The sequence below is a fragment of the Centropristis striata genome, chromosome 20 (assembly GCF_030273125.1).
Source record: "Centropristis striata isolate RG_2023a ecotype Rhode Island chromosome 20, C.striata_1.0, whole genome shotgun sequence".
Taxonomy (NCBI): domain Eukaryota; kingdom Metazoa; phylum Chordata; class Actinopteri; order Perciformes; family Serranidae; genus Centropristis; species Centropristis striata.
Genome location: NC_081536.1, coordinates 624,538 through 640,910, shown reverse-complemented (window position 1 = coordinate 640,910; position 16,373 = coordinate 624,538). Strand labels below are relative to the sequence as shown.

At 35.1% G+C, this 16,373-nt stretch overlaps 1 protein-coding gene across 1 annotated transcript; it reads left to right on the top strand.

Moving 5' to 3' along the window:
* Window positions 1-7,282: 7,282 nt before the first annotated feature.
* ccnj (cyclin J) lies at window positions 7,283-15,552 on the top strand. Its single transcript, XM_059358891.1, has 6 exons — window positions 7,283-7,395; window positions 7,647-7,736; window positions 9,459-9,669; window positions 12,094-12,393; window positions 13,658-13,817; window positions 14,591-15,552. The coding sequence occupies exons 2-6, from the start codon at window positions 7,668-7,670 to the stop codon at window positions 14,931-14,933; spliced, it is 1,083 nt and encodes a 360-aa protein (XP_059214874.1). The 5' UTR covers window positions 7,283-7,395; window positions 7,647-7,667; the 3' UTR covers window positions 14,934-15,552.
* Window positions 15,553-16,373: the final 821 nt, after the last annotated feature.

Here is a 16,373-nt window from a genome sequence, read left to right as displayed (position 1 = left end):
TACTATATATATTGATTTTTTTCATGCATTGTTCAAACTACTACATACAACAACCTATTTAATATGCATCAATCTATTTTTAAACACAAAATACTCTCAGAGGGAAAAAAAAACAACAAAACATCAAAACTCTATTTGCAATATTAATAATAAATGCGAAATAACAGCCATGTAAGTATTTTATGTATATATGGTGTATGTAATTTATTTTTACTGTATCCCAAATCGGACACCATTCGGCTAAGATTCTATCAAAAATTCACATTAACTACTAATATAAATGATCATATCATGCTTCCGATTAATTAAATGGTGTGTAACTAAAGTCTGACTTCTTATTTTTCCAACCGTATTTTGTTTTAACCGTGTACGTTAGCCTCAGGTTTACCAGAGTTAGCTAAAGGACGCTAACACCAATGAACTAGCCGTGAGCTAACTGTATCCCAAACCGGACACTGTTCCGCTAAGATTCTATCAATAACTCACATTAACTACTAATATAAATGATCATATCATGCTTCCAATTAATTAAATGGTGTAAAACTAAAGTCTAACTTCTTATTTTTCAAACCGTATATTGTTTTAACCGCGTACGTTAGCCTCGGGTTTACCAGAGTTAGCTAAAGGACGCTAATGCCAGTAAATTAGCCTAGCGCTAACTGTATCCCAAATCGGACACCGTTCGGCTAAGATTCTATAAAAAATTCACATTAACTACTAATATTAATCATGCTTCCAATTAATTAAATGGTGTGTAACCAAAGTCTAACCTCTTATTTTTCCAACCGTATGTTGTTTTAACCGTGTACGTTAGCCTCGGGTTTACCAGAGTTAGCTAAAGGACGCTAATGCCGATGAACTAGCCGTGAGCTAACTGTATCCCAAATCGGACACCGTTCCGCTTAGATTCTATCAAAAATTTAAATTAACTACTAATATAAATGATCATATCATGCTTCCAATTAATTAAATGGTGTAAAACTAAAGTCTAACCTCTTATTTTTCCAACCGTATATTGTTTTAACCGTGTACGTTAGCCTCGGGTTTACCAGAGTTAGCTAAAGGACGCTAACGCCAGTAAATTAGCCTAGCGCTAAGTGTATCCCAAATCGGACACTGTTCCGCTAAGATTCTACCAAAAATTCACATTAACTACTAATATAAATGATCATCTCATGCTTCCAATTAATTAAATGGTGTAAAATTAAAGTCTAACTTCTTATTTTTCCAACCGTATATTGTTTTAATCGTGTACGTTAGCCTCGGGTTTACCAGAGTTAGCTAAAGGACGCTAACGCCAGTAAATTAGCCTAGCGCTAACTGTATCCCCAATCGGACACTTGGAGTTTTTCGGGGGAAATTGGATGTTTCTGGGTTAGCCAAAAAAATATCACCATTATCAACCATGATTATCAACACACCTGGACCGTTCTTCTGTCCTTCACAATAAAATACAGTCCAATAAAAATAAGATCGTGGCCTGAGTGTCGCCCAAGCGTTCTTACTGCTTTTTTTCATCAGATTTACTTTAGTTTTGTAATTAGACATGTAAATCTCCATGCACATCAATTAATTTCCACACGTAGATTGTTAAATATGTATAAATCAATTATATCTACACTGGTGGTGGCGATCTTATTCAAAACAACCGTAAAAACACCAGAAAGTGCGGCGTTGCAGATGTGTCCGAGCTGAGATACAGTAACGAACGGTGTCCTGTTGGGATAAACTCTCTATATATGGCTTATTTGTATTCTGTATTCTGTTTTATATCTGTGTAAACTCCCCTGTCTGTATCTTGATCTGCTGTGATGACTAAATTCCCCCACTGCAGGATTAATAAAGTCTTGTCGTCTCTTAAAAATGTTTTTCTAAATGAATTTGAGTGCAGAAATATGCAACAGAAACAGTGTTTTTGATGCATATTTGATGCACTGACTATTGGAGTGTTTCACAAGTTGCTCTGGATGCCAGTCAGTGTATAAAACCTGCACCACATTAACCCTTTGATGCACAACATGGGTCAAAAATGACCCGCATTCATATCCCATGTTATTTAATGCTGCTGTGTGTTTCTGTGCTCTATCTTTTGATATCAACTTATTCTATGATTGAATATTCCAAGTATTCTTTAAATATCTTGTTTTTGGTAACAACTGATCATTATTTCCATTTTTCCTCTCATACTTTATGAAGAAAAAAGGTTTTTGTATTATTACATAGCTAATTACTTGGCTAAGTAGCTTGCTAAACTAACTATTTAGCCAAGAACTTAGCTAAGTAGTTAGCTTAGCAAGCAACTTGCTAACTACTTAGCCAAGAAGATAGCTAAGTAGTTAGCTTAGCAAGCTACTTAGCCAAGAAGTTAGCTAAGTAGTTAGCTTAGCAAGCTACTTAGCTAAAAATGGATATGGGGCATTTTTGACCCATGTTGTGCATTAGAAGAGAAGTGACACAAAAAGGGATTTTATTAAAAAATGAATAATGAAAAGGAAAACCTGGAATACTGAATGATGAAAATAATTTATTGCAAAGATATAGAAGATAGAAACTCATACATATCGAGTCACTTTAGACCATGTTGTGCATCAAAGGGTTAAATAAATGGCTGTGATTGGCCCAGTGAGGCTCAGGCTGATAGAAATCTGTCTGAATAGGAGAGTGGCCAGATGCATTAGCCAGAGCAAATAAAACATGAGATCCATGTATTGAAAAGAAAACCCCCCGTGGCCCAAACAGCATTAATGTAGAGAAACGTCTACAAAACTGTTGACTGCACGACTTTATTGACACTGACACCTTAAATATTTGTCAAACTTTCCTTAACCCTTTGATGCACAACATGGTCTAAAGTGACTGAGTTTTTATGTTCTATATCTTTGCAATAAATGAATTCCATCATTCAGTATTCCAGGTTTTCCTCAATCAATTTGTTTTTGATCATCATACATCCTAATTTTTTTGTTTTTCATTTCTTACTTTTTGCATAAAAACCCTTTAATTATCACTACGCTTCTAATGCACAACATGGGTCAGAAATGTCATTATGGGGGTATTGTGTGTATAATTTTAAGGAAAAATTAATTTAATCAATTTTGGAATCAGGCTGAAACATAAAAAAAATGTGGAAAAAGTGAAGCGCTGTGAAAACCTTCCAGATACACTGTATGTGTGACAAAATTATACATAAACATGTTAAATATATGAGTGTGGAAAGTAACTATTTGAAACAAATTACTATTATTATAGTATTAGGCAAGGTTATAATAGTTTGGGATTTTTCATTAGTTTTAGTTTTAATTTTGTTGTGAATTTTTGTTTTCAAATTCAGTTAGTTTTAGTTAGTTTTTAGAGTGAGTTCTCTAGTTTTAGTTTAGTTTTTAGTTTTTGAAAATGCTTAGTTTTAGTTTAGTTTTTATTAGTTTTAGTGTTAGTTTTAGTTTTTTTGTAATGGGCTATGTGTTGGTGCCAGATTCAAAGAGGTCATAATAAATGTTTCCTTTATTTCCTTTGGTTTATCATCTCAGCCCCAATAAGGTTATTAACTCTTACAGTTCTGGGTGTTTTGTATTTTGGTTCTAGTGTAAACATCCCAGTCTCAGTAAACATATTCACCATGTGTTGCATGTTCAAATAGAAACACTGAATTATGAATGAAAAAAGTTGACAAAAACGAAAACTTAGGACATTTTCACAACAATTTTAGTTAGTTTTAGTTAGTTTTGTAACCACGCAATACAGTTTCAGTTAGTTATCGTTTTTTTAAAAACTCTAGTTTCTATTTTTATTTCAGTTAACGAAAATGTTTTTTCAATTCTAGTTTTCGTTATTTCGTTAGTTTTCGTTAACTATAATAACCTTGGTATCAGGTCATTTAATTTTAAATCAAATTTGGATGAATGAGCCATTTTTGACCCATGTTGTGCATCAAAGGGTTAAGCTGAGAAAATGTAAAAATCTGTGATGTCATCACAATGTAAAGTCTATGGACCGAGTTGAAAAAAACACTGTTTTGCATATTCTGCTTTGCATAACACAGACATAAACCGGAGGCCAGAAAAAGGCAGGCAAGCAACTCTCATTGGAATGAACAGGTGTCGTCTTTGGATCCAATATCTAGTTGTTATAATACCTCCATGGTGCAGAGACCTGGATACACGGACCAATCAGAGCAGACGGGGCTGTTTTTGGGAGGGGGCACAAACAGACAGGTACTAACATGTTCAGACGAGGCTGAATACAGGTATGTTCACACAGTACGGGGGAAAGAATGTGTTTTTTCAACATTAAAGCGTAAAATCCCCCATAAAAATAAGTATAAACCTGGGAATGAGCATAATATATCCCCTTTAATAATAACCTCCCATGCTGCTTGAATGCACATAGAAATATAATTCTTTATTGTCATTGCACAAAAATACAACGAAATTGGATGGCAGTCCTCTTGGTGCTTATAAATTAAAAATGAATCAATCGGAAGAAAAAAAAAAAATAAATAAATAAATTTAAAAATTAAAAAAATACAATAAAATAAAAATAAAATAAAATAAACATTTCTTTCCTTTCTTTCCTTCTTCTTGGTGCTTATAAATTAAAAATGAATAAATAGGAAGAAAAAATGAATAAATAAATACATTTTAAAAAATTAAATTAAAAAATTAAAATTAAAATAAAAAAATAAAAAATAAAATAAATATATATATATATATATATATATATATTTTCATTTTTTTTCTTTCAAATAGAGTTCTAACATAATACAAGACAAAATAAAACATACTTGTCCAGCTATTCACAGACATAGCTAAAAAAGCTCTTTAATGATTTATTATATATGCAATAATTCTTCCTCTGCAGCACATTGGGATGTTGGGGTTGCCGTGGATACGGCATTAGATGAGTCAATTTGCTGTTAAAGAGAGGAAAGCCATTGTAACAGTGATGTCGCTTTAACCTATTTGGGTCAGATTGAACTGAGCTGAGCTGCTGCTGGGGCACACTGACCCACTTTGAATTTGTGCTACAAAAAAATGACTCAGTGCATTATTTTGGCAGCATTAAACTGACATAGACAACCACACAGCTTATAGTAAATATGGCTCTAAAAGCAGTTTACCCAGACACATGCACACATGCATTTTCTATTTGACTTGTGTTCACATTTGCAGCAAATATTAGATTCAGATTCAGATTTGACTTTATTAATCCCACAGTGGGGAAATTTCTTTGTTACAGCTGCAAAGTTTCACACAATTTTAAGATAAAGATAAAAAATAAACACTCTAAGAAAAGATATTTAACAATATACAAATATACAATAATAATAATAATAATAATAATATACTATATACAACTTAGTGCAATTTTAAGTGGAGAAATGTGCAGAGTGCATTATACATTAAAGATAGACTTACTGACTGTGAATTTCAGTTCCTCACAAACGACTTTGTCACGTTGCATTTTGAGACAGAGAAGGATATAAAAGATGGATTCTGATCTGCAGCATGATGAGCTGAGAGATTCTCAGGCTGCCTCGGGCTAAAGCAAGAGAGCAAGACGAGCAGGGAAAGTGACAGATGGGTTATGAATTGTAGTGAAATATCAGTATAATATCTATAGCCTGACACATAAAAACCTTGTTTCAGTTTATGTCCATTATTACACAATCCAGGGAGTCATTCAAGTGGCTTTAATTACTTTAAATTTAATCAAAGGATGGATGGGACATTCAGTGATCTGGGCTTGTCTGCATGAAGCATGAATATCATATTATACAATATATAACTTGCAATCAGATCAATTCCATATCATATAATATTCCATTATATATATTTTATTTCTACATTGCTTCAAAAGTCCCAAAATGTGCCACATCAAGGTGACCTGGCTTAAGAGCTTTTAATCTGTCTTTTATTTTGGAGTATTTTTTTTTTTCAGTTTTAATTTTAATTTTATTATTTTTAAATTAAATTATTAAATTATTATTATTAAATTATTAAATTATTAAATTATTAAATTATTAAATTATTAAATTATGATTATGATTATTATTATTTTTTAAAAGCTTTGTTTTTCATTATTTTTTATTCCTGGTGTTTATTTTTATTTTATTATTTTATTGACTCTTATTTATTGACTTTGAATAACAGTATTATTCTATTTTTGTAAACTTTTTTTGTCTGTGCTTTGGGCTGCATGTTAATAAAAGGTACTGTATAGTCAAAGTTGAGCTAATGTTAGCATTATAAAGGGTTAACCTTTAATGCATATTGTATTTCATCGTTCTATTGTCTACTTCTTCATTTTATTATGCTTTTATTGTGTTATCTATTTATTGTGTTTATCTTTTTGTGCAGCACTTTAGAAACCTTGTGTTTGCTTAAATTGTGCTGTATAAATAAAGTGGATTGGATGTTTTTTATGTTAAAATTTTACCTGAAAAGCAACTAAAGCTGTCAGCGTAAAAAGTACAATATTGGCCTGAAAATGTAGTGAAGAAGAAGTATAAAGTTACATAAAATGCAAATACTCAAGTAAAGAACAGGTTCCTGAACAGTTGTACTTAAGTACAATACTTGAGTAAATTTACTTTTTATAGTTTTATTTCACTGCTGTTGGTTTCTTGCTGTGGAAAACTGGATCCTGACTAATTCTCATCTTATTGGTTATTGGCCACATCAGGCCGCTGATTGGCTGGTGACAGCTCCTATACTTACTTCTAATTGGCTGCGTCCTGTGTGCAATACAGGTCATGGAAACGCAGCGATGCATTCAAGGACTAATCGGAAAATCTGAAATCATCTTTAAAACCCCCTTCGGGAGACAGTAAAAAAAATCAAATCATAATAACATACGCCTTCCATTAAAGAATGTATTATATAAATCTGTTTTTACATACATTTAGTGTTTTCAACCAGTTAAATTCCACATTTTAGCTCTCTCGGTTTCATTTGCGTACGTTGTTGATGAACTTTCAGCTTAAAGTTGGCGTTTCCGGCGGTCAGTGAAGGCAGCAGTAGATGCATTCAAGGACATATCGGAAAATCTGAAATCATCTTTAAAATCCCCTTCGGAAGACAAAAAAAAAATCAAATCATAATAACAAATGCCTTCCATTAAAGAATGTATTATATAAATCTGTTTTGACATACATTTAGTGTTTTATACGCGTTAAATCCCACATTTTAGCTCTCGCGGCTTCATTTGCGTAGGTTGTTGATGAACTTTCGGCTTAAAGTTGGCGTTTCCGGCGGTCCGTGAAGGCAGCAGTAGTGTTTGCTGAGCTCGTGCCTCCCCGGCTACAACAATGAGTGGGAGAGAGCATGTGTGGCTAGTTTGAATGGAAGTTTCCTTCACTAAAAACAGCCCGTAATATTCACTACATGTGCTCTTTGGGTGAGTTTTAACTTTTCCAACAGTTTTTTATTTCCTAGTGGTGGAAAAATAAAAAGAGAGAATGAAGGAGAGGCGGTTGATGAGGGTGGAAAGTTCTGATGCGCTAACTGGGACAGTTCTATGAACTGTTATAGCTGTTATATGACACCTCAGCTGTTTCACACTGTGCATCAAAGCTTTTTTCACGTGCAAATCTTCTTCAGTGTGGAGTTTTAGCTGACTGGATGCCTTCACGTGTTTCTGCATTTCAGAGTTTCCTCAGCTGCGGGTCAATGGAGCTGGAGGATCAGTGGTGGCAGGGACAGCTGGCTGCAGACATCTACCAGTCACTGCGGTACAAAGTTAGTGGGACACACACATTACTGACTAAAGAGACAGATTAGAGCCTCCATGGGAATCACTTTTACATGCTTTAATATTCTATCATGATTGTGCATATCTTGTTTTTTTTGTTTCATGCTGCTTTATTTATGAATTATTGTTTTTATAGATGACATCCCTTCATTAATATGTGTTCTTAGCATTGGATATCTTATATTTATATTTTATATTTATTATATATTTATTATATATTTTTTTAAGTGTTGTCTTTTTTTAAGGCTGATACCAATTAATTCATTCATATATATATATATTTTTTTTTTTTGGGAGATATTCATTTCTAAATTAAATGCATATAGTAATACATTTTTTCAAATCATTTATTTTTTAATTTCTTAAGAATTGTACCCAGAATATGTAAGAGTAAAAGGAAAGAAACTATTTTGCACATAAAATAAAAATATTAAAAATGTGTTCCCTGGTGGACCAAACTCAAAAAAAGTAAATGCATATTATAATATTAAAAAATCCCTTAATTATTATTTTTTTTAATTTCTTCATTGTATCCAGAATATGTAAGAGTAAAAGGAAAGAAACTTTTTTGCACATAAAATAAAAATATTAAAAATTGTCTTTGCTCCCTGGTGGACCAAACTAAGTAGATATTAATTTCTAAAATAAAATGCATATAATAATAATAATAATATTTAAAAATCCCTTAATTATTATTACTTAATTTCTGAAGAATTTTACCCAGAGTATGTACTAGTAAAATGAAGGAAAATATTTTGCACTTCAAATAAAAATACAAAAAAATTGCATTTGCTCCCTGGTGGACCAAACTAAGTAGATATTAATTTCTAAAATAAAATGCATATAATAATATAAAAAAAATCTTTAATGATTATTTTTGCATTTTTTAAGAATTGTACCCAGAGTATGTAATATTAAAAGGAAGGAAAATATTTTGCAGTTAAAATAAAAATATTAAAACTGGTCTTTCCTCCTCGAGGGACCAAACTAAGTAGTGAAGACAGTTTCTGAATTATTTTCCAGCACATATTGGTATTTCTACATCACAGTGTCTTATTACTTACCAGCCAAAACATGCTGATATCAGCATATCTGTGATGAGCTTATACTGGCCCAGTCTAGCTCTAGTGTGTGTGCATATTTGCAAGTATGTTGTGTATACATAGTATTAAAGAACACACACACATTGTTCAACACATGCTGATTCTAAGGACCTCGAACGTAAACATAGCTGCCCTGTAAACTGCCCAACTCAAGCAGACTGAACTAAAAAGTACCTAAATATAATTATTAACCCGTTTAAATCAACAATATCAATATAATCAAATAAACAGATTAATAGGGTGTATTTGCTGGTCACAAAGTCAAGTCAAACTTTATTTATAGACATTTAAAACAACCGGGGTTGACCAAAGTGCTGTACAGATATCACAGTTGCAGGAAATACGGTAAAAGCTAAAATACATAAACACAGTGCAACAATAGAATAAAATACATTTAAAATATAATAAAATAAATAAAAAATTTAAATTAAATTTTGTTTTTGCAAGATGTCCACTTAAACGTGATTAAAAGCCAGGGAGAAAAAGTGTGTTTTTAAGGAGGATTTAAAAACTTCAAAAGATCCTGCAAAGGGAATTTATTATTTAGTATTTAGTATTATAACAGAGTTAAACCAGATGAATCTAATGTAATATTTTGTGTAACAGGAACTGAAGCTGCCCTCCTATAAAGGCCAGTCCCCTCAGCTCAGCCTGAGACGGTACTTTGCGGACCTGGTAGCGATCGTCAGTAACCGTTTCCGTCTGAGTCCTGCAGCCAGACACCTGGCCGTCTACCTGCTGGACCTCTTCATGGACCGCTACGACGTCACGGTGCAGCAGCTCCACATGGTCTCGCTCTCCTGTCTGCTCCTGGCCAGTAAGACCTCACACACACAAATATCATCTCCCTGTTAAAATAATCACCAAAAAAAATGTTAAAATAATAGTCATTTTTTCAAGTTTTGCAGGAAATATGGAAATCTGACTCCCCTCTTCTTATTGATAGGTGGTCTGTTGAGATCAATAGTTGTATCCCTCTGGAAAAAAATCACCTATTGTCTCAGAAAACGATATAACACCTTTCTGAAAATTTGGCAGCCATATTTAGACCACATCGGTACATCTCTTACACCAAGTGCTTCATGTAATCGTTTGTATTGACCTGAACACTGACTTTTTTTTTTTTGTTAGATTTGGGGGCTTTGTTATGTCTCTATACTGTTGGTATATTGTATGTTTATATGTTTATATTTGTACACATTACATGTATAAAACTGAAAATAAAATATTAAAAAAAAAAAAAAAAAAAAAGTTTTGAAGGAAACACAAAAAAAATCACCAAAAGTGTAACATATGACATTTATTGATCATTTCACTCTAAAAGGATGTAACAAAGGATGGCTATTGGCATAGTAATAACACTGTGTGTACATTATGTAACTTAAGAGAAATAAATGAAATTTGAACATGCCTTTGTGACTTAATCAAGATATGGTAACACTTTATTTTGAAGGTGTCTACTAGGGTTGTCACCATACTAAAATGTTCAACTCGAACCGATAAATATACGATAATCGACACCATTTTTTGATACCACAAGGATAAAAACAAAGACCCCAAAATTTAACAGAAATATTTTTTTTAACAAGAAAAATGCAACATGTAAAAAAATGAACAGAACCACAGGTTAAATATTTATAATAAAATAAAAACAGTTGTGCAAAAAGAAACTGCAACTATGATAACAAGCTTCAGGTCTGAGGTAGTGCACAAAATAAATACAATAAACAATAACAATTAGAACAATATTTTGAGGTTGTATGCTGTGCACAATATTAGGCAAGCTTGATTTAAAAAAAAATAAATAAAAAAAATAACAATAACTTAACTTAAGTGTTGCCTAAGTCACATTTTATTGTGACTTAGGCATAATAAATCCGCTTAAGTCACACAGTTGACATAGACCATTATCTTAAAGGGGTAAAATCACATGATCTGATCAACTGAGGGTGGAGGAGATTTTACCATAGGTGGCTATGAGGAGATGATTTAGGCAAAAAAAAACAATTTTGACAAAAAAGGACTTAGGCGATTATTTTAACAAAGTCAGAAGTTTACATACACACAATTCTCTTCCTGATATCTTGGCTGATTTCTTTTGACTTTCCCATGATGTTCCACAAAGAAGCAGTGTGTTTCAGGTGAGCCTTAAAATACATCCACAGGTGTGTCTCTCATTAACTCTAATGTTGTCAATAAACCAATCAGAAGCTTCCAAAGACATGACAGCATCATCTGGGCTTTCACAGATTGTTTCAAGGCATAATAATGTTAGTGTATGTAAACTTCTGACTTTGAAGAAAGTAATAAATAATTGTCCAAAAAAAATCCTTCTCTCATTATTCTGGCATTTAGCAAATAGAAATAATTTTGGTAATCCTAACGGACCTAAAACAGGAAAAGTGATTCTCTGATTTCATGTCAGACAGTGAGAAAAAAAGCATATGTGTCTTTTTATATAGTGTATGTAAACTTCTGGTTTCAACTGTATAGTCACACTGTTTAAATAATCGCCTAGTCCTTTTTTCAAAATTGTTTTTTAAATTTTTTTTAAATCATCTCCTCATAGCCACCTATGGTAAAATCTCCTCCATCCTCAGTTGATCAGATCATGTGATTTATCATGTGACTTTAAGATAATGGCCTATGTCAAGTGTGTGACTTAAGCAGATTTATTATGCCTAAGTCAGAATAAAATGTGACTTAGGCAATTTTTTAAACATGCCTTTGTGACTTAAGCAAGATATGGTAACACTTTATTTTGAAGGTGTCGTCATAAGAGTGACATGACCAGATGTGGGATGTGTCATGAACATTAATGACACTCTGAAGTAACATTAATGCTCATGATACTTGTCATGTCATGTTTCTGACAGGCTTGTGTCACTCTTATGTAGACACTAGGGTGTCAAAAGTATTGATACCTAGCCAAGGAACACTTAAGTTAAGTTATTGTTGTTATTTTTTTTATCAAGCTTCCTAATATTGTACACAGCATACAACCTCAAAATATTGTTCTAATTGTTATTGTTTATTGTATTTATTTATTTTCTGCACTACCTCAGACCTGAAGCTAAACCTAGCTAAAGCCTAAAACAGGAAAAGTGATTGTCTGATTTCACGTCAGACAGTGAGAAAAACAGCATATGTGTCTTTTTATATAGTGAATGTAAACTTCTGGTTTCACCTGTATGCTCCTGGTCTCTTTGTGCACGGTGTGATGGTTTGTTCCTCTCTGCAGGTAAGTTTGAGGAGCGGGAGGACCGGGTGCCCAAGCTGGAGGCTCTGAACAGTCTGGGCTGCATGAGCTCCATGAACCTGGTCCTGACCAAGCAGGGTCTGCTCCACATGGAGCTGCTGCTGCTGGAGACCTTCCAGTGGAACCTGTATCTGCCCACAGCGGCTCACTTCATAGAGTACTACCTGTCTGCTGCCGTCCACGAGGCAGACCTGCATGACGGCTGGCCCATGAGCTGCCTGGAGAAGACCAAGCTCTACATGGAGAAGTACGCTGACTACTTCCTGGAGGTTTCCCTGCAAGGTAAGTTGCATTTCATAAGAGTTGCAAATTTATTAGATTAAAGCGGCAAATCTACGAGAAAAAAATGTGCAGATTTAAGAGATTTAAAGTGGCAAATCTGCTCGAAAAAAGTCGCAGATTTATGAGACAAAAGTGGGAAAAAGCTAATTTTTTCTCCCAGATTCACCACTTTAAATCTCATAAATCTGCAAATTTTTTTCTCGTAGATTTGCCACTTTAATTCTCAAAATATTACCCCCTCCCCCGGGTCCTCTGGAGTCTGATATACCACCTAATATTTACTATACTCATGTTTGGTATTTGGTATTTTCTTAGCACAACTTCAGCATGATCTGACAATTATTTTTTTCACTTTAATCCACTTTATTAACATATTGAGCCCAAAATCTGAAATATATTTATAGTATTTATGACAATAAAAACCACAAATATGCTCAATGAACTGTTTCGGACCTGAAAAATGTAAACGTATGCAGTGTCATTGTACAGATTTTTTGGCTTTTTCAACTACAATGTTTTCTTACTAATTCAAAGTAATCTTAACTGATTAATTCCATGGAGTCAAAACAAAAGCTACCGCTCTGCTCTGCTAGTTAGCCTTAGCAGGAGTTTAGCAAGGGTTTTTTCACTTTCATGATTGGATTTATGTGGTTATGTTGAATAACAAATTGAAGTTGCCAAGTTGTTGGGGCATCAAGATGGATATTTTTCAGTAAAAGGTGAGGAACATCAAGGGAGAAATCAATAAATAAATGTTGTTTAAGGTGACCGAAATGATAATTAACTTTCATGAACTGAAAACATGATTTGAAAGGGTCAAAGTTGTAAGACAAAAACTCAAACAATGCCCAAAAGCAAGTTTCCAGGTATTTAAATGTCCACAGTGCCATGGATACACAAAGCTACGCCTCTGTCCTGATTGACAGGTCGCCATGGTAACGACTTTATGTAGATTACCCTGCTTCATCGTCTTTTTTACTCTAGATGGGACCTTAGCTTACAAAATTAACATTATGCTGTAATGAAGAAGACATGAAACTAGTGATTGTGACCATAAACTCTCCAGGAAAATGTTTACTGAGGAAATAAATCAAGTGAGAAGTAGGGTAATTTTCTCATAGACTTCTATACCATGTAACCCTCTGCCATTAGAGAGAATGCATATTTAAGGCCACAATAATTTTTGACCAATTATGTACTTTTTATGCTCAGTTATTTTGCTGCATGTGTTGATGGATCACTGTTTTCTCTCTTCCTATCTCAGATCATGTGTTCCTGTGTTTCGTCCCGTCGCTGGTCGCTGCTTCCTGTGTGGCGACCTCCCGCCTCATCCTCCACCTGTCCCCCACATGGCCCCCCCGCCTGCAGCGCCTCACAGGCTACACCTGGGAGAACATCGTCCCGTGTGCCGAGAAACTCCTCATGTACGTATCCGTCTGTAGCTCACATGTTGCTATACATGCTCGTACCCTAACCTACAATAAAAGACGTGTTTCACTCAGTAGTTTTTGGAAAGCGGCTGAGTGTTTTGGCTCCGCCCACTAGTTAGTTCCCCTTGATCATTTTAGTAGCGGCTAACCAACAGAGTTCGAATGTGACAACAGACCGACGCGGCAAGCAGCGTAGCCAACTAGGCGACTTTGTCTCACTATTTAGCGACTATTCAGACACTTCTAGAGACTCTTTTTTTAAAAAAGCAACTAGCGACAAAATCTAGCAACTTTTTCTGGTGTTATTGGAGACTTTTGGAGACTCGTTCCTACTCTTCTTAACGAGTAGCAGGCGCCGTCCCAAAGCACTCACAAGCGGCCCAGTCCTCCCGCAGCAGTCTCTCCCAGCTGCAGTCAGAGCAGGAGATGTTAACCCCTCAGAGTCCAGTCTGCAAATTAATCACGGATGTGATTCTCTGGCTCAGAAAGTCCCAACCCGAGGCAGGTACTCTCTGAGCCGCTACCTGAGCCTGAGAAGTTGGGTGGATCCTCTCTGCCAAGCCACACCCATAGAGGGAAAAGTACCTAATGGAAACGTGGCTAAAGATGAATGGATACCGACTACACACCATGCAAGCTGCCACATTACACAAGGACAATAGGATCCCTCACAGAACAGGCAGACAGCAGCTTATACATTCAGGCTAACACAGCACAGAACCTTTTCACTCATCAGCAGTGCAACTCTTTGTTCCTACTTTTTCTAGAGCACATGACAGTGACGTCAAAGAGGCCAACAAGCAGAAGTGCCAGCCGGTGGGCCAGCAGCAGCAGCAGCAGCAGCAGCAGCAGGGCCAGACGGTGTTTCATGCTTCAGGCCAGTCGGCCTCCGTGGCTCAGTACCTGCACCGGCCCAGCGTGCCGTTCCCCCAGCAGGCCCAGCCGCCGGGCCACCGGCCCCCCGCCGCCTACCTCAGCCACTCCAGCGCCAGCATGCAGCCTCCCAACGCCAACACCGGCGCCGTGCAAGATCCAAAGTCCAGCCTTCCTAACAGGGCTTACCAAGTCAGCATGCACTACACCTGCGCTGCTCCGTGCTTTGACCGATGATCAGTTTTCAGGAAGAGATGTGAGCAGTTTCTCTTGAAATACCCTGAAAGGAAAAAAGAAAAAGTTTTTAATTTGAAGATGAGATGAGATGAGTCCAGCACTTTGACCCACAAGGTGTACACAATGTGCAATATGTTGTTTTCTGTGGAGAGCCTGCAGTAGGTTTTTTTGTTTTGTTTGTTTGAGATATTTGGGTATGAATGTTGTTGAGAGGTGGTTAGAGGCAGAGTTTGCACCACTGGTGTCACTGTATAATTTAGCTACAGACCAAAAAAGTCTTGTATTTATTTGAGCCAAATTACCTCAGAAGTATTACATGAATGTAAAGAAATACCTCGTAGCCTTTGTGAAGGGCAGTTACAGAAAGGGACTGATGTTGGTTTGTAGTTGAGATTAGAGAACACTTTGTTTGTGTCGGTGTTCTGTACCTCCAACTTTTCTTTTGTTGTGTTTTTTTTTTGTGTCATTTATAAAACATAAGAAAAATCTACTTGTAGATGTCACAATTTATTTGCAGAGTAAATTGTTGCTCTTCTGTTCGCAGAGGATTCCAGTCAGTGCTGTGCACTTCTATGACGAGAGTTTTAAATAAAATACAATTCTGTGTTAGTTGAACTGAGCTTTTGGTCTCGTTGATTTCTTTGATTGTTGCCTTAAAAGGAGTTTAAAATGGTATTTTAATTATATAATTCCTTAGGCATGCATGGGTGATTGATGACAGGAGAGTTATGAACTATTTTTGTTTCTATTTATGGAGAAAACTGGATGAGTTGTAATCAAATGTCATATTTTAGGTGCTTTGACATCCACTGCAGCTAAAATGTAGAAATCTTCCTGCTGATTATTGATTGATGGTTGGATTTTGGGTGTTTTTGCAGCAATGGTTCTCAATTTTTCTGTCATTTACACTATTAGGGAACTGTGTACAAGGTTCGTATAAAGTTTTAGATAATACTTATTAAGTATTTTGTTTTTAAGTTAGGAGTATACTGTTTTTCAGCATAATCTGGTGTGTCATATACAGGATCATCAAAACACTTTCAACCCTTTTATTAGACATTTTAAAAACAAAACACAATAAACAGATGCAGTCATGTAAACAATTATTAGACCAGCCTTGTTTTCTTCAGTTTCTTGTTAATTTTAATGTCTGGAACAACTAAATGTACATTTGTTTGGAGAAAACCAAGATTATGAGTTGATTAAGATCAATGTTGTGGTTACATTTCATTGTAGAGGTGTACCTAATAAAGTGGCTTGGCATTGTGTATCTAGTAGGCAGTTTCCATCCTGGTTGTCAGGTAAAAATACCTGTCAGGTGTAATTTCGGATGTTTTAAACAACATCCTGCTGGTCCGGCAGGTGTGATGGTGCCTGATGAACAGTCTAATGAAGATATAAAGAGGCCTACATATAGAATTATATCTGAAAAACACAAAT

What these genes read in the sequence shown, in the direction of transcription:
- ccnj (XM_059358891.1), top strand. Translation starts at nt 7,668, where the DNA reads ATGGAGCTGGAGGATCAGTGGTGGCAGGGACAGCTGGCTGCAGACATC. An exon ending in CTCCTGTCTGCTCCTGGCCA is followed by an intron (nt 9,670 to 12,093) that starts GTAAGACCTCAC and finishes TCCTCTCTGCAG; the next exon opens with GTAAGTTTGAGGAGCGGGAG. An exon ending in TGTGCCGAGAAACTCCTCAT is followed by an intron (nt 13,818 to 14,590) that starts GTACGTATCCGT and finishes TACTTTTTCTAG; the next exon opens with AGCACATGACAGTGACGTCA.